This window comes from Narcine bancroftii, chromosome 4, assembly GCF_036971445.1.
Source record: "Narcine bancroftii isolate sNarBan1 chromosome 4, sNarBan1.hap1, whole genome shotgun sequence".
Taxonomy (NCBI): domain Eukaryota; kingdom Metazoa; phylum Chordata; class Chondrichthyes; order Torpediniformes; family Narcinidae; genus Narcine; species Narcine bancroftii.
The window spans coordinates 245,630,187-245,652,129 of record NC_091472.1 but is presented as its reverse complement, the minus strand read 5'-3'; the positions used below and the strand labels follow the sequence as shown (position 1 = coordinate 245,652,129).

The window sequence follows — 21,943 nt, the reverse complement described above, 5'->3', positions numbered from 1 at the left end:
ACAATTGTTCATGTAATATTTATTAATGTATATATTTTTAAAATAAATTAATGAACAGTAATCACATATTTGCAAAATCTGTTCTGTATGAAGTCTGGTAAGCATATACAGTACTTGATTTATCAAGTTATTTCAGACATAATTTTCTACTGAGGCTATCTAGATTTATTATACTCAAGCCATGTAAACTGTGGCATCTTCACTGTTTTTAAAAAGAACATATACATGGCATGTCCTCTTATAATTTACTTCATATGCGTTAAATATGGTCACATCAGCTTGACCAGAAACTCTCACCAATATTTTATTGAAAGTAGAAAACAGTTATTTAGAGGCTGCACCACAGAAGTAAGCTACAACTTTATTCCCCTCAAATGCATCAATGAGTCTGAAGGTACTTAACCATATAACCATTTACGGAGCGGAAACAGGCCATGTCGGTCTTTCGAGTCCGCACCGGTTCACTAGAACAACTCCACTAGCTCAAACCTCCCGCTCACCGCCAATAACCCTCCAACCCCCTCACCTCCATGTACACATCCAAACTTCTCTTAAATGACAGAAGGGACTCTGATTTTCTCTGGGTAATAAACCTGGTCAGGTGGCAGAACTCTCGGTGGAGGAGAATTTTGGTGAGAGACACCTGAGCTTTTGATGTGACTTAGTACAAAAGCAAAAAACAGAGGTAGGTCCTCAGTCAACTCACAACACTACTAGACTGCAGTTATTACAATGTATCAAAAGTCACACTGGATGGTACAATCAGTTTGTAAAAAGATACATTAACTCTTAATTTCCCTATAAAAATTATTACCGTACAAAGAATTAACTAACCATCTAGAGAAAATAAGTAAATTATTTACAGAAATATGATAAAAGTAATTAATTATCTGTGCACATAGTTAGAAATGTAATCAAACATAATTCCACTCAGTCACTTTCTATATTAGGAACTGCATTTAACTTCTCTGATACATTCACCTCAGGTACTTATAATTCCAGTGATTACTCCAGATATGTACTGCATATATAACACAAATATTATTCTTCGAATTTTTATCTAAAAGTAATTGTATCCAGAACTAAAAATAGATTTTACAGTATTACATATTTTCTAATCATCAACACACTCAGATGTACAGAAGGATCTGGGTGTCTTTTAACATAAATCAATGAGAGTTAATATGCAACCTCACCAGGTAATTGGGAAGGCAAGCACGATGCTGGTCTTTATTGCTTAAAGATTTGAGCACAAGGGTAGAGACAGCTTACATGTAGTCCAAGTGACATCACATCTTTAACATTGTGCATGAGTCCGTTTCTGCAGTCTAAAATTACCTGCAGATTTTCCCAGATAGGACTGGGGTTTCTAATGGGACAGGCAGGTGGTTCGTATGTGAGGTGTTGTGCTCCTTCATTCTTTTTACGCTGATCTTCTGTGTGCTCCCAAACCAAAGGCCTCATTGACAATGTAAGTGTTCCTCATGGGCCAAGGATATCCAAAATTAATGGGACATTTTACCAAGGGGATTTTGAGAGCATATTTTCTTCAGTGTGCTAGTATTTTCTTGACAAAGCTCACATCATACCTCTGTTTCTGGAAACTGGAGACAGCCATGTGAATGAGGTGGTCTGCCCAGGGATCCAATTGAATGTAGTTAGGACTTCAATGCTGGCACATTTGCCTGGGAGAATAAATTTGGTATACCAAACATGTTGGTGAATTTCATCATTAATGTATGCCTTCATTGAGAACTGGCCCCAAATACATGGGAAATGATCCATGTTTTCCAGGGTCTGGACCTGGAGCTTTATTTTTGAAACATGTCTTGCACAAGGGGAACAAGTGCATGGAGGATCATTGTTTGGTTGATGTTGAATGTGCATGATTGCTGTTGCCTCTGGCTGGGGTAACAAAAATGAAGGGTCACAATCTCAAAAGAGATAAGCCATTGAGGACAGGATTATTTTTCTTTAACTGGAGGCCACTGAATGATTGGAGGACAGTGAAGTCTCAGTTGCAGAGTACATTTAAGATGATACTGGACCTAAAGTATATTGATCACAAAGGGAATCAACGGATGTGGGGGAGTTAGAGCAGCAAAATGAGACTGAAATAAAAAGTTAAACATGATTTTATGTCATGGAACAGGCTTGTGGGACAGAAAGAATGTTCCTGCTTTTACTTATTTTCTGAAGATCACAAGTTGAAAAACAGTAATCGGGCATACCGGTATTGTTAAATATACAGTGCTCAAGGGCTTTTACCTATTGCCTTCTTTACACTAAGAAGATAATCTTCTTTCATCTCATCGGAAAGTGACTCAATAATTTCAGTGTATTTTTTGAGTCGGAATGGTATCAAGGACAAAACAACTTCTAACCAACTGTCCTCCAAAGGAGCTACATGCTCTGTGTCTATTCCATGGTTAATATAATAGTAATATCTCTGTAAAAGTAAAAAAAAAAGAACAAAGTTAGCTAACAATAGAATAGCCTTAGTTAAAGAACAATTTTTATGCAGTTGAACCGACTGATATTTGACCCTACAGATAGTGCAGCTGTGTCACAGCTCCAGTGACTGGCTTCAGGTGAGCTCAAAGGACTTAGTATAGTTGGCAAGTACTCCCCCACCCTTCCACAACCAAAATGTCGACCTGAAAACATTAGCTCCGTTTCTCTTCCCACTGATTCTGCTTCTTCCTGCTGAGAATTTCTACCCTTTTCTGTTTTTATTACATTTAAGAAGCATTGTATTTACATTTGTCTAGTAAATTGCTAATAGAGATACAAGGATCCTTATCTGTGAAACCCTGCAGATTTGAAAACATTTAACTTGTGGGGAAACCTTACAACAATTACAAGTTAAACAGCAGTGATAATAACTTCTTATATGTATTACAAGTTTTATAATATAAAGATAAGGTGTGATGTTGAATAATTTAATATTAATCTCCAAATTCCTGTGCAGGAGAGGTTATAGCTGCATGCAGGTTAGTTCAGTAAGAACACACCGCTCCCAGAAAGAATGACACAAACCCAGTTCAGTGGAGTTAACACTGAGCTTTATTGGGCTCACAGCCCTGCTTTTATTCTCAAGATGAGGGGTGTGGTCAAAACCCTCTCAGCATGGATTGGTGTGTTTGTGATCTGCTTTCCCTGATAGACCAGTTAAGCTCTTTTGGTTGTGGCCAATTGGAAGGCAGCGCTGCAGGCCTCCTGCAGCCGCTGGATTGTTGCGTTCATTCTTCATTTTGTGAGGGCCTGTGGTGGAGCGACGAAGGGTCGCCATATGACCCCCCCCCCCCCACCACCCCCCAGAACTAGCAGTTGGAATGTTGTTATTCTTGGAAGGCCGGCCTCTTTATCTGGGGGTGGGGGGTGGGAGGGAGGGTGGTCAATCGTTTGTGTAATGTCCAAATGGGCTGGTTTCAATGTTTCCCAGGAATGTGTTGGGGGAAGAGACATCGACAGGCCTCTGCACCCCACCGCTGACAATAATGACAGTATTGCTCACTGGGAGTGTCTGTTGTCTTCATGGCTGGTTATTCAGTTGGTCAGTGGTTGAGTCTTTGCTGCTGTTGTCTGCCCACATGCTGCAGTGCTGGCATGGCATCGTGCGTGATGGGCATGGACATCTCATGGAGTGCAAAGACTGTTTCCCTCTCGGCCGGCAGAAAGTCCACTTTCTCTGGGCGAACTGTTCCTCAATTTGCCGGATCAACACTTTGGGCTGCGCTGCCCAGAAGCTTCAATGTCAGTATGTTGACTGAAGAGTCTCCCTCCATCATTGGATCCAGAATGCCGTCTGAACCATTGGGGTCACCACTGTACTTAGCTGCTACAAGCTATGGCTCTATGGAGCCTATAGTGCAGGAGAGGTTATAGCTGCATGCAGGTTATGTCAGAAAGAACACGCTGTTCTCAGAAAGAATGACACAAACCCAGTTGAGTGGAGTTAACACTGAGCTTTATTGGGCTCAAAGCCCTGCTTTTATTCTCAAGATGAGGGGCATGGTCAAAACCCTCTCAGCACTGATTGGTGTGATTGTGATTTGCTTTCCCTGATAGGCCAGTTAAGCTCTTTTGGTTGTGGCCAATTGGAGGGCAGCCTGCTGCATCGTCGTGTTTGTCTTTCATTTTATGAGGCCCCGTGGGGGAGCTGCAAAGGGTTGCCACACCTCCATACATTCTATTTTGTCAAAAAAAAATCAACTTAAAAAGTAATATATTAACTGTAAAGACTAGTTTGCTTATAACCACATACTAAGCGGAAACAGGCCATGTTGGCCTTTCGAGTCCGCACCGGTTCACTGATTTTGTGCGCCCTCTTCAGGCAATGGTCCAGATGGGTTTGGCCCTCGAATTCCAACTTCAGTGGCTGAATTCTTCCGTTATGACTTGTCAACTCAATTCCTCCATTTAATGAAGCCCAACATCCCATAGGTCTTCTTAACTATCCTATCAATATACATACATCTTCTGTACAGCCCTCATTAGGCCCATGAAATGGAAAGGGGCTGGAGCCAAACATGGTGATTTTTCCTTCAACAATTATTGTGAAACTCCTCCCATTTTGAACACTCAAATGGACTGAGCTTGCAAATTATTGAAGAATGAGTACAACTGCTGATCCAGAAACTTTAAAACAGTGCTTCTCAACCTTTTTCCCTCCACTCACACACCACTTTAAGTAATCCCCACGCTTATCAATTGAATATATTCTGAATTTACAAGTGAAAGTTACAATGACTGCAATGATAACATCAAATGCTTCCTGCAAAATATCTGGTCAATTTCAGAGTTCCTGGGCTGGGATTGGTGCCTTTGAAACAGATATTCCCAGAAATATTTGAAAGAGAATGAGAAAAATACAGAAAGCCAGATGTTCTGCTGGGAGGTCAATTCCCAGCTCATCAATACAGTCTAGGGCCTATTCTGCGCAAATGGTTTGCTGAATTGATGGAACAATGAAACTGACGTCACCTCCCTCCACCCCAGGTTTACCAACCATAAAACTTTTCACTGCTATGAATGTGTGTGGATAACAGAATGTCTTTGACCTTCAAACTTGTTAAAAGCAAAATAATAAAACTGATTTTTTCTTTAAAATGTAAGAGTTATGAAGATTAACGGTCCAATGTACTTAAAGACTATTAAAAGCAGGCACAGATTCAGTCCAAAAGCTGAGAAATCACAGAAGTCTCCACTGCCCAGAGAAGCATGATGGAAGTATCTCACAGTCAATGATCTGCTGAGCAAAAGTATGCAATAAAGCCATCCTTGAAAGCAGCCTAGTTAAAGGTATAATGGCCAGCAGATCCATGCAGTGGTTCAGCCTCAATGGCCAACAATTTTTCTCAGCAGAGAGACTTCCACAGACTTCCAAACCTGATATGATCCATGCATTTGCAATATGGAGTAGAGAAAAAGCTGCATCTTTCAAAGGAAAATCCTGATCAAAAGGACCTTCCTCAAGATAAGGTGATCAGCTTGAGGAGCAAGGGTGTGAGGCAGAAACAAACATGCATCAGCCTTTAAGAATTCCAAAAAAAATAGAACTGTTGCCTGAACTACTCTCAGAAGTGTTAAAATTAAAAGCATTTAAGTTGCAAGTATTAATTTCTCACAAGGATATCTTTCTCCAGTGCTGACGGATGTCCAGATATTGAAGGTTCTGTTTCATCCAAAGGAGGAGGTTGTTGTGGTGTGCATTCCTGCTGCCTATTATTTGAAATGAACAAAGACAAATTCAGCAAAACACAGGAAATCTTTGCACACAAATGTAGGTCAAGAACAATGGTATCATTTTGATCATGTATATTTCAAGATTTGGTTAAATAATATACATTATATTGCACAATTAATCCTGAAATCAGCTACACAAATGGAATTATTATATGCCTTACTTCATCATTTCTATTATTCCCTACTTTTTGTATTTTCCTTTCTTTAGTATGTTATTATGGGTCACGTCTCCAGAATGGAGGACCATCGCCTTCCCAAGATCGTATTATATGGCGAGCTCTCCACTGGCCACCGTGACAGAGGTGCACCAAAGAAAAGGTACAAGGACTGCCTAAAGAAATCTCTTGGTGCCTGCCACATTGACCACCGCCAGTGGGCTGATCTCGCCTCAAACCGTGCATCTTGGCGCCTCACAGTTTGGCGGGCAGCAGCCTCCTTGGAAGAAGACCGCAGAGCCCACCTCACTGACAAAAGGCAAAGGAGGAAAAACCCAACACCCAACCCCAACCAACCAATTTTCCCTTGCAACCGTTGCAATCGTGTCTGCCTGTCCCGCATCGGACTGGTCAGCCACAAACGGGCCTGCAGCTGACGTGGACTTTTTACCCCCTCCATAAATCTTCGTCCGCGAAGCCAAGCCAAAGAAAAAAAAATGTGTAAGTAATGATTGATTTGTTTTGTGAGGGTTGGAATTAGGGAGGCTTTTAGTTTTTAAGGGAGGGGGCATATTTTGGTATTGTAGTCAGTAGCAACTTGTATTAAAATGATGGATGGATGTGGATTTATATATACTACATATATGCAAACTTTAAGTATTTAGAATTTTTAAAATGAGATGCAAAACATTTAATTTTGCACAAACTGGGCGATAAACTTTTCCACCATGGAGTAAGTGGATAACAAGCTCCAGCAGTCTGTCATGAATTATGTAACTTATGCATATTTCTGTTCCAAATAGGAGATGTCGGTCTGCAACTCTGACTGCACAACTCAGCAACAACGAGTTCGCCTCAAAGGATAAAGTGAAGTCTAAGATGAGTAAGACTTTTGTGGCACTCCATGTTTCTCATGTATTATACTGGGAGAACCAATAAATATCAGTCACCAGTGAAGAACTCTTGGTTTCCCCAGTTGGAGGTAAGAGTAGAGAAAAGACCAAAGAGAAATGTTCATGAATTTTAAAGGAAAACAATACAGATTTTCCCCCTGCCTTCAAAGCATCAGGAAGCTATTCATTTCAAACTTTTGATAGATTATCTAATCTAAACTAATGCAATAATGTCACGATTTAATAAACCAAGTGACTACAATCACAGAGAAATTTTAGGCCCTTCAAACCTTTTGAGATCCATTTTGGATGAGGGGCTTCAGATTTTATTTAAGGTTCAACTTCATCTTAAATATTTCCACAACCACAGAAATTATGTTATTAACTTCAATGAATCATCTATCCTCAACTCGTTTCAAGTTTGATAAATAGTCCAATTTTGTTTTAATCAAGATTAATTGCAAGTGTCACATGATGTTAAGGAGGGAGTAGGAGCAAAAAGCCAGAACTCCAGGAAAAACAGAGAATCCAAGAAAAAAATGGCCAAAAGAAGATTTAAAATGTGGAGAAAAAAAGTACCAGAAGAAGCAAATAAATATTAAAGCAATGGGAAGAAGGATAAGAAGACTACCTTAAAAGAAATCCCGACTCAAGTGCCCCACGATGATCAAGAGTAGCGGCCTCGTAGCTGTGAAGATGGTGGAACCTGGCTGTGGTATCCGGGGCAGAGAAAAGGATAGAATTGTGACCCACCCTGCAAGCAGACAAGCCACCTAGATCACTTGCCCGAGATCCCAAATGTGCTGGGTTACGTGCTCTGATGGGCCCAGAAAAGAGCACAGGCACTGCCACACAGAAAACTATGCCTGCGCTGCAAGGTGAGTCCCGTGTGCAGAGAGAAAGAAAGGCCAAAGGCTGCTTCAGCTCCAGGAGCATTAGAGGGTTGAAGGGAGACATGGGCAATATTAACCCTGAGCTAAAAGACCAAAGGGAGAAGGAAAAAGATGCAGCCTCCACCACAAAATTGATCCTATCTGTAAAACAGGGTGAATCCCATGAACAGCAGTGATAGTGCAGCAGCAGTGCAGACAGGCCCGAGGCAGTGATGGGGGCATCAGTAAGCAGCAGTTTGGGAAGTAATGCAGATGAAGAGGATAGCCTGACACTGCCCATAGAGAGAAGAAAAACAGGACAGAAAGAAAGAGGGATTGGAACCTTTCATGAAGGACATTAAGAAATGGTGGAGACTGTGGTGGAGGCTTCAGAAAGTAAAATAAAGAAAGTTTTAAAAGACTATCAATGGAAATGAGAGAAGTCTGGAACCTGTGGGAGAATTGTCAGGGAGGGTGACTATATGGTGGAAGAAAGGGCTGAAAGGGTAGAAAACCTTGTAAATAATATGGAAAGATTGGAAAATGAAAGGGACACCTGGTTAATGGAGAAAGAACAAAATATGGAGAAAAACTAGACACATTTGAAAATCTAAGTTTAAAAAAAAATTATAGGGAGGGACCCAATAACATTCTTCAGGGAATGGATCCCAGAGATATTGGGGAACAGAAAGAATGGGGGGAGCCTTCAGATAGAAGGGGTTTGCTGATCTCCCCTCCCAAAGCCATTCTGGAACAGAGACCTCGCTCGGTCTTGTTTAGACTCACAAAATCCAGGATAGGGAAAAAAAATCTCATGCACGGCAGGCTTGGGGGTAAGAGAGGGGTGGCCCTGCAGAATTTGAAGGGGTGAAATCCTCTTTTACCCAGATATAAGCACAGCACTCTTAAAAAAGCGCAGAGTTTGACCCAGTTAAAAAAATATTTAAAAATACAGGATTGGATCTTCTTTATTGTATCCAGCAACCCTGAAGGTATTTTTATCCAGGGGTGGAAGGAAATTCTTTACAGAGGCGAGGAGGCACCAAAATATGTCAAAACTCTGGTGCCTCCCCAAAAAAACTCCAAAGTGGGGTGGCAAGAGAAAGGAATAAAGGTAAAAGACCTTGTAAATAATTGGCTACAAATAAAATAAAAATAAGTATTGCAGTTTATCAAAAAATTTTTTTTTAATTTTAAAAAGACAAAATGCTTGTTGCGACCTCCAGAGTGACTGAAAAGGCAGCAAGGTGGGAAGATGGGTGCAATAAACATGCTCCAGGAGGAGAAGGGAGGTAACACCAAAAGTTCTTGAGTTGGAGGTGGGGGCTTGGGGGGGGTGAAGGGAAAAACAGGTGCTGGGCGAGAAAGGTGTAAAGGTTATATGTTGTTTGTTGCTTACCTTTTGTTTTAGTTTTCCAATTTATTTTGAGTACAGTCAGCAGAGCCTAAAGGATGAGCATCATGGACTGGGTGAAGGATAAATGTCTTGAGAAAGAGGTAAAGGGAAGGAATTTGGGGGAAAAGCCCTGGGGCAATGAATGAAACAGTTAAATATTTAAGCTTCAATGTCAATGACTTAAATGGGTTGGTGAAGAATGCACCTTTTTACAAGAGACTCAACTTACTAATAGCGAACGTCAAAAATTATAAATGGGTTGGGTGGGACATGTGATAGCTCCTCCTTTAACTCCAAGGCGAGGGGAGTAGCCATTTTAATAGGTAAAATGTTCAAGTAAAGGTAGAAGACATGGTCATGGATCCTGTGGGAAGCTTCATAATGGTACACTATTAAATATATTCAGAAGCCTTAACATTAATAAACATATATGCCCCCAATTTTGGTAATGAAAAATTTGTAAAAATTGTCTTTTTACACTTGGCAGAAGGACAGGAAAATGCCTTAATTGGAGGGGATTTTAATTTTTGCCTGGATCTGGTTTTGGATAAATCAGTGAAGAAAGTGACAAGAGCCGGGCAGCAAAAACAACTCTAGCCCTCATGATAAGAGTTAAATTGGGTGGACGCTTGGAGATTATGGTATCCGAGGGAGAGGGATTACCCTAGGTTATCAAAACAACATGATTTTTGCACCAGAATTGACTTGTTTCTTGCCTCAGCCCAGCTAGAGGGCAGAATTGTAGAAACTGAGTACCGGCAAGGCTATTATCAGATCATTTGCCTTTGACTTTAACCACTGTCATCCCAGTCAAACAAGCTATGGCACACAGCACCTTAACCTGTTGCTATTGAAAAAAGAATTTTGTAGTTATATTAGAGCTCAAATAGAAATGTTTTGAGAGACAAACTGTACCTCTACTGCAACAAATTTCTGATATCTGAGAAATCGAATAATTGAATGTACTAAAGGCATTAAAAAAAACGTGAAGGAGGTCAATAAATTAGAACAAGAGATAACAATTGGAAAAGGACAACCAAAATCAGGCTCTGAGGAAAAATATAGAACATTAATAAATAAAAAGCTCAAGTACAACACTATACAAACATATAAAATGGAAAAAGAGATATTGAAATCCAAACAAAAGAACTACAAGCTGGGAGAAAGAGCCCATAAGGTACTATCAGAGGAAACTGCAAGGACAATTAATGCAATCCAAAAAGAGGCAGAAAGAATTTTTCACAAATCAAAATAAATAAATGAAGCATTTAGGTAGTTTTATATGCAATTAAACAAATCTGAATCAACAGGTGACTTCAATAAATGGAGGAATTCCTGTATAATTTGAAATTATCAAATTTAGAGACTGAGGAGCAAGAAGGATTAGATACTCCCTTCTCCAAGGATGGAATAATAAAAGCTCACTGCAAACTAACAAGTCTCCAGGAGAGGATGGTTTCCCGCCCCAAGAATTCAAGGAGCTTTTGATACCACTGTTCATGGTGGAACAGGCAACTGGGACTCATACTCTCCAAGAAACTTTCTCAATGGCAATAATTATAGCGATTTCCAAAAAAAGGATCCACTAAAGCCATCTTCCTATAGATCAATCTCACTTCTGAACACGGATTATAAAATAATAGCCAAAGCTCTGGCAAATAGATGGATTTGGTACTTACCAAAGTTAATAAATCCACATCAGGTGGAGTTCATGAAGAAAAGGCAATCAGCAGACAACATAAGTAGGCTACTTAATATAATACACCTGGCACAGTCAAGAATGGACCCAAGCATAGCTATGACACTGGATGCAGAAAAAGGATTTTGAGAGACAGGAGTGGGATTTCTTGCTTAAAGTACTGGAAAAATTTGGATTTTGGGTAAAGGCACAATCTCCAGGCCAAAATTGTCACTCAAGGGCAAATATATCCAGCCTTGCCACTGACCAGATCTAGTAGACAGGGCTGTCTGCTGCCTTTGGCTCTATTCATATTAGCTATTGAACCATTAGCAGAAGCCATTCACCGGGATCTAGGCATCAAATGATTTAGAGTGGGCCAGGAAGAACAAAAAAATTAATTTATTTGCGGACAATGGGTTGATATATTTGACAGAACCTGTAGGGTCATTGACCACGTTACAGACCATATTGGAGGACTATGATAAAATCTCAGACTATAAAATCAATTATGATAAGAATGAAACAATGCCACTAACAAAAGGGAATTATGAGGAATATCACTGAGAGAGTAATCTGAAATGGCCACAAAAGGGGAATAAGTATCTGGGGAATAAGTATCTGGGGAATAAGTATCTGGGGAATAAGTATCTGGGGAATAAGGGTGGAAAAAACCTAAAAAAATTATATAACCTGAATTATCTCCCCCTGCTTAGAATGATTGAGGAGAACCAACACCAATGGACAAACCTGCCCATATCGTTGATGGGTAGGGTTAACTGCATTAAAATGAACGTGATGCGATGGAGGAGTCACGTGATAGAGTAGTGGCCGGTAGGAAAGTACCAGCCCTCTCCAGAAAAGTAAGAAAAAAGTAAAGAAAAAGCAAAGCCACGACACACAAACCACAACAAATTAAAAATAAAGGTGTGGAGAAAATGGCACCAAAGAAAGAAAAGCCAAAAACTACGGGAAGAAAAGAAGGAAAAAGGTGAAGGCCTGACCTGTACGAAGAAGCAGCGACCCGCCGTGGAGATAGGAGCCCACTCCCTGAGGTCAGTGGAAACCCCGAAGGGTTGCGACCCACCGAGCGCAGGACTACAAGGATGACTCACGGAGCCAAACAGAGGTGCGCAACAGTGCGTGCGCGATGCACACGACAAAGACAACACCGACGGGAGGGGGGACCAGCTGTGGAGTGGAACAGTTGAGAATGACCCGACAGCAGGGCTCCCAGCAGGAAGACACAGAAAATAACGGGAACGAGAAGGAGGAGAGTGAAAAAAGGAAATCAGAGACACAGCAGATGACCAGCCCAGAGGAAGAGGACCAACATCAAGACACGATTAATTTAAAAAAATACCCAGCAAACTGAGATAAACAGCCCAACAAGAAAGTCAGAAGAGACAGAGGTAGAGGTCACAGGTCCTGGAGTGGTCTCAGGGGAAGAGTAGGGAGAACATCAAGCTCAGCACAGAGAAATAGAAGATAATGGGAATGGTCTGTACAAAAATAAGAAATTTTTTGAATATATGGAAGCAGTAAAAGAATGGCAGACATGAGAATTTAATGAAATAAAAAGAATAAAAGGTACAGAAGAAAAAGTGAGTAGATTAGCGATGGTCATGACAGAAATAGGGAAAAGAGTAGACAAGGTGGAAAAACAGCCATAGAAATGGAGGTGGACGACTTAAAAAGGAAATTGGCAGAAAAAAGTTAAAGAAACACAGGAGCTGTTAGCTCAGAAGATGGATATAATGGAAAACTATAATAGGAGAAACAATATAAAGATAGTGGGCCTTAAGGAAGATGAAGAAGGCAAAGATATGAAAGAATTTATAAAAGAATGGATCCCAGGGTCCTAGGAATGCCAGAAATACAGGAAGGAATGGAAATAGAAAGGGCACACAGAACATTAGCCCCAAAACCACAGCCACAACAAAAACCAAGATCCATTCTAGTAAAATTCCTGAGATATACGACAAGAGAAAATATATTGGAGAAGGCAATGAAAAAAATAAAAGACAAAAAGCCACTGGAATAGAAAGGTCCAAAAAAAATTTTCTACGCAGACACAAGTTTTGACTCCTGAACAAGAGGAAGGAGTTTAAACGCAACAAAAACGATCCTATGGACAAAAGGCTATAAATTTATATTAAGATATCCAGCAGTGCTTAAAATAGTTATCCCGGGGCAACAAAGCATACTGTTCTCAGATCCGGAGAAAGCACGAGAATTTGCAGAATGCCTGCAAAACAGACAGAGAGATGAAGAGATGTAACAAGAACTAGAATGATGACAAACTACATATAAAGAAGAACAATAAAGTATAAGTAAGAACTAAGAAGGGAAAGAAAGGGAAGAAAGGAAGTAAGGCGGGAATTAAGAGAGTGAGCTTTGTTATATGTGAAGATAAAAGTCTTTTCTGGAGGGGGCTGGGTGGGGGAGAATAACAGTCACTGCGAAATCAGCTGACGCTTGCGAGCGGGTTCGCAATCCAAATGGAGAGGGGAGATGTGGTTGCCCGACAAGGGACAATGGGCAACTCAGAGAAGGGAAGGGGACTTTTGGAGTTAAGGGAATTTTAGATGTGGGAATAGTGGAAATATTTTATGTTTTAGAAGTGTTGTCTTACAGTGTGTTCAAAAAAAGAAAGTAGAAATGGATAAGGAGGGAAGGTAGTGATGAGGAAGTGGAATGGAAAGGTAAACCAAGTATGAAATGGCCATGTTGAACTATATGACTTTAAATAGTAACGGAATACATAACGAAATCAAAAGGAAGAGGCTGTTAAATTTACTGAAGAAAGAAAAAAATGATATAGCATTCGTGGAGGAAACACATCTAACTGAAGTGGAAAACAAGAAATTAAGAAGAGATTAGGTCGGGCACTTAACAGCAGCATCATACAATTCAAAAGCCAGAGGAGTAGTTATATTAATCAATAAAAATGTACGAATCAAAATAGAGGAGGAAATAATAGATCCAGCAGGGAGGTATGTAATGATAAAGTGTCAGATATATTCATAATTTTGGAATTTGCTCAATGTATACGCACCTAATGAAGAAGATCAAAAATTTATGCAAGATATCTTTTTGAAGATTGCAGATATGCAGGGGAATATACTGATAGGAGGGGACTTTAACCTTAATTTGAACTCAAAGATGGATAAAACTGGAAAAAAGTAACCAAATTTATGGTTAAATCGATGCAGGAAATGCAACTTTTGGATATATGGAGGAGACAACACCCAAAGGTGAAGGAATATTCATATTATTCGGGTAGACATAAAATATACTCAAGGATAGACCTGTTCCTGTTGTCAGCCCACATCCAAGGGAGAGTTAGGAAAACAGAATATAAAGCTAGATTGTTATCGGATCACTCACCCCTGTTATTGGCAATAGAGCTGAAGGACATCCCACCGAGAACGTATAGATGGAGATTAAACTCCATGCTACTTAAAAGACAGCATTTTAGAGAATTCATTGAGCGACAAATTAAAATGTACTTTGAAATAAATAAGGAATCAGTGAAAGTTAAGTTTATTCTATGGGAAGCAATGAAAGCGTTCATCAGAGGGCAGATAATAAGTTATGTAACTAAGATGAAGAAGGACGACAATCGGAAAATAGAACAGTTGGAAAGGGAAATAGCAAGTACAGAAAAAGAATTAGCAATAAAGGAAGATACAACAAAAAGAGAATTGGCAGACAAAAAAATAAAATATGAAACACTACAAACATATAAGGTGGAGAAGAACATAATGAAGACAAAACAGAAGTATTATGAGCTAGGAGAAATAACACACAAAATACTAGCTTGGCAGCTTAAGACAGAACAAACTAAAAGAACGGTATTGGCATCAAGGAAAAAGGACAAACAAATTACATATAACGCAACGGAGATCAACGAAAACTTCAGGGAATTCTACGAGCAACTATATTGAACTGAGAACGAAGGGAAAGAAGACAAAATAGATGAATTTCTAGCTAAAATTGAACTACCGAAATTGCAAGAAGACGAGCAAAATAAATTAATAAAAACATTTGAAATAGAGGAAATACAGGATATATTAAAAAAAACTACCGAACAATAAAACACCGGGAGAGGATGGACTCCCACTAGAATTCTATAAAACATTTAAAGACTTATTAATTCCTCCTCTCCTGGAAGTAATGAACCAGATTGAAGAAACACAAAGCATGCCAGATTCATGCACAATAGCAATAATTACAGTAATATCAAAGATGGTGAAAGATCCGCTAACACCAGCATCGTATAGACCAATATCTCTACTTAACACAGATTATAAGATAATAGCTAAACTATTAGTAAACAGATTGGCCGATTGTGTACCAAAAATAGTAAAATTAGATAAAACTGGATTTATTAAGAAAAGACGAACAACGGACAATATCTGTAAGTTCATTAACTTTAGTACAAGGAAACAAGACGCCACAGTGACGGTTGCTTTAGACACAGAGACGGTTGCTTTAGACACAGAGAAAGCCTTTGACAGAGTAGAATGTAATTATTTATTCAAAGTACTCAGAGGTTCAACCTACCAGAGAAATAAATTAATTGGATTAAAGCATTATATAAGGGACCATTGGCGAAGGTGACAGTAAATGGATATATATCAAACCAATTTAAATTCAGTAGATCAACTAAGCAGGGATGTCCACTATCTCCCCTCACTGTTCACGTTAGCTATAGAACCACTGGCAGAACTGATAAGAACAGAAAATAAAATAAGAGGAATAAAAATAAAAGAGGAATATAAAATCAGACTATTTGCAGATGACGTCATAGTATATGTAACAGAACCACAAATATCAATAAAAGAATTACGTAAGAAATTGAAGGAATATGGAAAAGTATCGGGGTACAAGATCAATGCAAATAAAAGTGAAACGATGCCAATGAATAATGTGGATTTCACAAAGTTTAAGAAAGAATCACCATTTAGATGGCAAACACAAGCAATCCGATACCTAGGTATACAACTAAATAATAATCTAGGCCATCTATACAAACTAAATTATCAGCCATTAATGAAGAAATTACAAGATGACTTAGAGCATTGGAAACACTTACCACTAACACTGATAACAAAGGTAAACTGTATTAAAATGAATATCTTCCCAAGGATAATACCTATTTCAATCATTACCTATTCACCTAACAGAGAAATTCTTCAATGAACGAAAGAGAATAATAAGGAAATTCTTATGGAAAGGGGGAAACCGAGGATAGCACTAGATAAATTAACATAATGGTACAAACAAGGGGGCTTACAGCTACCAAACTTTAAAAATTATTATAGAGCAGCACAATTAAGATACCCATCAGACTTTTATCAAACAAAGGAAAAACCAGATTGGACCAGATTGGAGCTAGATAAAATAGGGGAGAACATGTACTATATAAGTGGGATGAAAAGCTGGTGCAACATAGGAATTCACCAGTACTGCACCATCTGCTCAACATTTGGAAGAAGATTCACGTAGAAAGGAATAAAACAAATTATCAACTACCAAAATTAATATTGATGCAAAATCAACTAATCTCTTTCACAATAGATAACCTTTCCTTTAAAGAATGGGAGAGAAAAGGGATCAAAAGAATAGAAAATTGTTTTTCGGGAAATAAATTATTATCTTTTGAACAAATGAAGTGCAAATATGGTATAACTCACGGTACAATGTTTGCATTCCACCAACTGAAAACCTACTTGAAGGACAAATTGGGAGTCTGAGGTTAACAGAAGGAAGCAATTTTGAATATGTGATTAGAGACACAATGATAATTAAAAGATTTATAACAAACGTGTACATCAAACTGCAAGAAAAGGAGAACGAGGAAACAAGCTGTAAACCTAAACAAAAATGGGAACAAGATCTTAACATAAAGATAAAGAATGAAACATGGGAAAAGCTATGCTCCGGAACTATGAGAAATACAATAAACACATGAAACAATATAATTGGTTACACAGGCTATACAGCATGCCCCAAAAGTTAAATAAATGGGACCCAACAGTATCAGGCAGATGTTTTCACCATAAGAAGGAAACGGGAACAACAGTACATGCAATTTGGGCATGTGAGAAAGTGGAAAAATTTTGAGAAGATCTAAACCAGGTATTAAATAAAATCACAAAAAGCAACATACCAAAAAATCCAGAGATCTTTCTTCTAAGTAATATAAGAAGTAAAGAACTTGGACTCTATTTGGATGGAGCACGAAAAAGATTTATTATGATAGCCTCAGCTGTAGCAAAAAAAATGTATTATGTCAACCTGGAAATTAGAAGATAGACTGAGAATACAGCAATGGTACATAGAAATGAATAAATGTATTCCATTGGAAAAAATAACATAATTTAAGAAACAACATTACAGTATTCGAACAAATTTGGGAACCGTACATGAAACACAATAGAGAAGTTCTACCACGGACCTCCACTGCCTAAAATGACAGGAGAAGACGACGAAATGAACTGACCCAGTATGTAAAAGTAGAAGAAACAAATTTCTTGTTTATTTTCATTGTGTGTCAACGTTGTTTAATGGGTTTAATGTATCATATAGGTTGAATGTTGAGTGAGAGGGGAGGGGGGGGGAAAGGGGAGAAAATGACACTGTGTATATTGAAGAGGGAAATGTGTGTGTATTTTGGTTCATAGTGTGAAAAATAAATTTTAAAAAATTTTTAAATGAATGTGATGCCAAGGCTACAATATCTTTTTCAATCTTTGCCCATGGCATTGCCCCAGAGTTTCTTTAAGACACTTAACAACTGTATCATAAAGTTTCTTTGGAGGAATAAGATAGCTGGAGTCTCCATGAAGTAATTGACTTAGGATTATAGTCTGGGACGAATGAGGTTCCCAGACTTCAAAAAATACTATTGGCGGTCAAATCGAGATTTATTGCCTCATTCTCTGAGGGGGACTGTATACCCTCCTAGGCAAAAATTGGTCCACAGATAGTAGGGAAGAAGATAGCAGGAGGAATTATATATAAATAGGATACTAAATCAATAATCCAAAAACCTGACAGCCCTATATTAAAGCACATAATTCAAAGTGTGGCAGAAGATAAACAAAATTATTGGGTCAAAAGTAGAGTTGTCTCACAAAACACCCCTAACCCAGAATAAATTCCTTTGACCATGGGTAACAAGATCCTCAACAACTGTTGCCAGAAAGGGATCAGGTGTATTGCAACGGTTATGGGAAGGGGCAGCTCATTTCATTCAAGCAATTAAAAAGCAAATTTGATTTATCAAATAAGAGCTTCCTCTGCTATCTTCAATTAAGATTTTTTTTTGAGGGATGAATTAGGCCCAACTATGGTCCAGCCTCTGTGTAGTGATATGGAGGCTCTAATTCGAAAGGGGATGACACATAAATTCATCTCTATGTTTCTCCTGATACAAAATGAGGGCCTGAAACAGAATCTCCATAAATCGAGGCAAAGAAGGGAGTCAGACTTAGGAACAACAATTCATGAACGATGCTGGTCCAACCTGCATCAGGTTATTAATTCCATATATAAGCTGGTGCAATACAAAATACAGCTGGTGCAAGAATTTACGCCACAAAAATTACACAAGGCCAGAAATCTCGGAATTGTGTTTTAAATGCAGCATAGAGACAGGAACTTTTGGGCACTTAAACTGGCTATGTGCCAAGGTGAGTTACTTTTAGGTAGAACTAGGGAACTTTTTTGAAAAAAATTACAGAGGTAGAATATCCACAGGATCCAGCATCATTCCTGATGGGGGATATTATGGACGCAAATCTGAGGCTGTCCAAATACCAAATTGAATTTGTAAACGTTGCCTTGGCGGTGGCATAATGGTTACCTGGAAATCTGACTCCCAGCTAATCATGGTATGATGAAACACAGAGATGCAGAGCTGTTTCCCTGGAGAAAATTACTTATAATTGAAATGGGAAATATGACACATTCTTTAAGGTGTGGCAATCATATTTGCAATACATTGCAATGCAAGTGTGATTAACCTTCCCAAGGCCTTTTCGCAAAAGGAAAGTGGACAATAGGCTCACACGAGTCCTGAAATGCTCAGAATGAGGAGATCATTTGGAGGCCTGGTCAGCAACCCCACCCCCACCCATCCAACTTTGTTTTGTTAAAAGTATTTGTATTGTTATTCTTAATAATTGATATATATTTGTCTTTGTTAATGTTGGGGTGGGAAGGGGGTGAAAAAAAAAGGGCTCGATATAAAATGATCTGTAAAAGGGGGAGGATTGATCCTCTATTATGTTTGTAAAGTATGAGTGTAAGATTATAAATAAAAGTTTCAAAAAAGATTAATTGTAAGTATTCATTCAATAAATACAAGGATATGTTGAAAGATTTTTTTTGTACTGCTGCAAAATGCTTGTGCATTATTTAACAGTAAAAATAGTCAAAAACTATTTTGCCACTTATTAAAAAAATTAAAGCTTCCATGATGTACACTCAATTATCTGATCAGATTTTCTTTGTCACTATTTAACAATCTGTAATGGAAATTCAACTCTTTGACCTGATTATTTAAGATCACAATTTGAAGTTTTCATTTTATTGTGCTATCCTCATACTCATGAATACATTTCTGGATATCACGGTAAACAATCTCTATCAACAATTGAATGCCTCTGAACCTAGGTTACAGAATTCCAGATTCATGACTTGTTTAAGGGTGGAAAACTTGTTCAGAGTGGCTGACCCCTATTTGGAAGAAAAAGCCTAGAATTCCAGTCATTGTTTAGAGTTCTGACACAAAACATCCACCACACTTATTCTCCCACTGGTTCTGCTGAGTTCTTCCAGCAAATTGCAGATGCTGTAGTCTGAAGCAAAAATAGTCCCTCATGTATGCCCACAATTCTAGACTCCCCAGTAATCTCCCAAAATCTAGCAGTCTCCCAGAATCTTGCATCAAGTCCCCTAAGAATTTTGTTGGAATGATATCATCTCCTATTCTTCAAAACCCATGACAGAATTAATTTGATTCACTTGTTTGCACTCCTTCTATAGCAGCCACATTCTATTTTTGATCAAGATACTAACACTGTAAACCTAATCTGATATATGGGCTAACTGAGGCCCAGAAAACCAATTGGAAAAGTACAATATGCCTGCATGTTGCATCATCCATGTTGAGGGTATTGCCAGCAGCCAAACAGAAACCATATATCCATTAAAAAAGTATTTTGAAGCATTTTCTTGAGTTTTAGCTCACTCACACGACCAATGACACTCACGTTACGTAGGGCCTCTCTGATCAGGTCCAGGTAACACTTGCCCAGCAACTTTCTTTGGGAACATCCACAAGTAGTTTTATTTACACAGTGCTTGCACTGCTTGCTTCATCAGCTCCATTACTCTTGTGATTCATGAAGAATGAATAATGATACTTCTGAATGCCAACATTTTTCCACCTGCCAATGTTTTGGCCAGTTACTAACTTGTCTGTGTCCATTAACATCTCCTACATCTTTATTGCTTTTTTATTTGAACTTGTACTGTCAGCAAAACTGAATATATTACACTCATTCCCCTTGTTCATATGGATTACAAATACCAAGTGTCAAGTACTGATCTTTGCAGCTTTCTAAACTAACTGTTGCTGAAGACTATTGCTAACCTACATCTCCCCAGATCTCAATCCGCAGAGTTCAATTTTAATAAAAAATAGGTTATGCAGCAGCCTAACAGGTAAAGGTTAAGGGTAAAGGTTCCATTATTGTCATGTAATACTACATTTAGAATGTAAAATACATGGATTTCTTAACCTTTTGTCTACCGTAAACAGACAGAGTTGCCACTTGGTCGAGCGCCCCTCACAGATTTCGCCATTTCCATGGACCAAGCAACCTTGGTTTTGAGAAAAAAAACATGATCCAAATATGGCTTTAGAATTTTTACAATAAAATTCTAGTTAGTAATTTCTTTTGTTACGGAGTCCAGAGGATGCCAAAAACCAAAAATAGATATGCACCACAACACAGGGTTACTTAAACAAAAGTTGTTTTTTTAATTATATTTGAACAAGAAAACAGAATTAAACTTTAACTTATTACTTAACCTACCTAACTACTTAATTCCCCCCCCCCCAATACTAAGCACAGGTGTGTGTAATGTATATTTAAGATTAGAAAAGTTCTTCGGCTCACAGTCCAATCTCACTGGTTGTAGGCATTTCTTGTTCTGTACACGGAAGTTAGCATTAACAAAGTTCATCAGTCTTTGGGGCTTAACAGGTTACCACTCAGGAGGGTTCTTGCTGGTTTTCAGGACATCCGCAACGGATTCCTCCTCAATCAGTCTTGCTGACGAAACTTGCCCCCTTCAGGGTTCTCCAGGTGATCCTCTTTCTTTCAGGTCACCCTTCACACCACCAGTCTTCTCCTTTGACCAGGCAGCCTTCCAAAGTTTGCCAGCTTGTCCCTCTGGAACAGATTTCTGTCTCTCTCCTGTCTTTCACACTCTCCCTCTCTGAGAGCAAAACTCTTCTCCTCTGCCTGCAAAGATCACATGCTCTCCCAGGCAGGCGGCTGTCCATACTTTGTTGCCTCTTGCAAAAAGCATTCTGCAAAAGACCTCCAAATATTCTGTGTTTTAAAATGTGTGTGTGCAAGCTGCTCTCGCAATTCCTCCCAAACCACCTCTAAATACTCTGTTACACTTTCATTTCTTCTGAGCATTTTGTTTTCCTTTTCACAATCCTGATGTTTCTAAAACAAGTAAAAATTTACAAGATTTTTTAAAAATTGGTGAAGTTGTGGTGCGAATTGTATGCAAAACCAATTTATTCCTCCACTCATTATAGTGACGGTTTCCTTTCGTTTGGGGGAGGGACAAAAATCAGGAAATCCTATGAATGTAAAGAAGAAAGTTCACACCTGTTGAAATGTTAGGCTGCTGCATAATTATTCTCTTTTGTATTAAAATCACACTTTACAGTGAGATTAAAAAGCACGACAACAGCAGCATCGTATAATTCAAAAGCAAGAGGAGTGGCTATATTAATTAGTAAAAATGTGCCATTTAAAATAGAAGAGGAAATAATAGATCCAGCAGGGAGATATGTTATGATAAAATGTCAGCTCCTAAGTAACATAAAAAACAAAGAATTTGGAATTGATTTGGAGGGTGCACAAAAAAGATTTGTTAAG

The 21,943-nt window shown here is 38.7% G+C and overlaps 1 protein-coding gene across 9 annotated transcripts in view; it reads right to left on the bottom strand.

Moving 5' to 3' along the window:
* Window positions 1-21,943, bottom strand: part of dnah7 (dynein, axonemal, heavy chain 7) — a 359,684-nt gene that overhangs the window by 315,547 nt on the left and 22,194 nt on the right. For all 9 annotated transcript variants that reach the window (XR_011356527.1, XR_011356526.1, XR_011356528.1 and 6 more), the window contains 2 exons: window positions 5,631-5,724; window positions 2,269-2,449 (listed from right to left, as the gene is read on the bottom strand). Coding sequence is in view for 6 of the 9 variants with exons in the window: in XM_069934600.1 (XP_069790701.1) it covers window positions 2,269-2,449; window positions 5,631-5,724 (275 nt within the window). In the remaining 3 variants the exon portion in view is untranslated. The remainder of the gene's footprint in view (window positions 1-2,268; window positions 2,450-5,630; window positions 5,725-21,943) is intronic.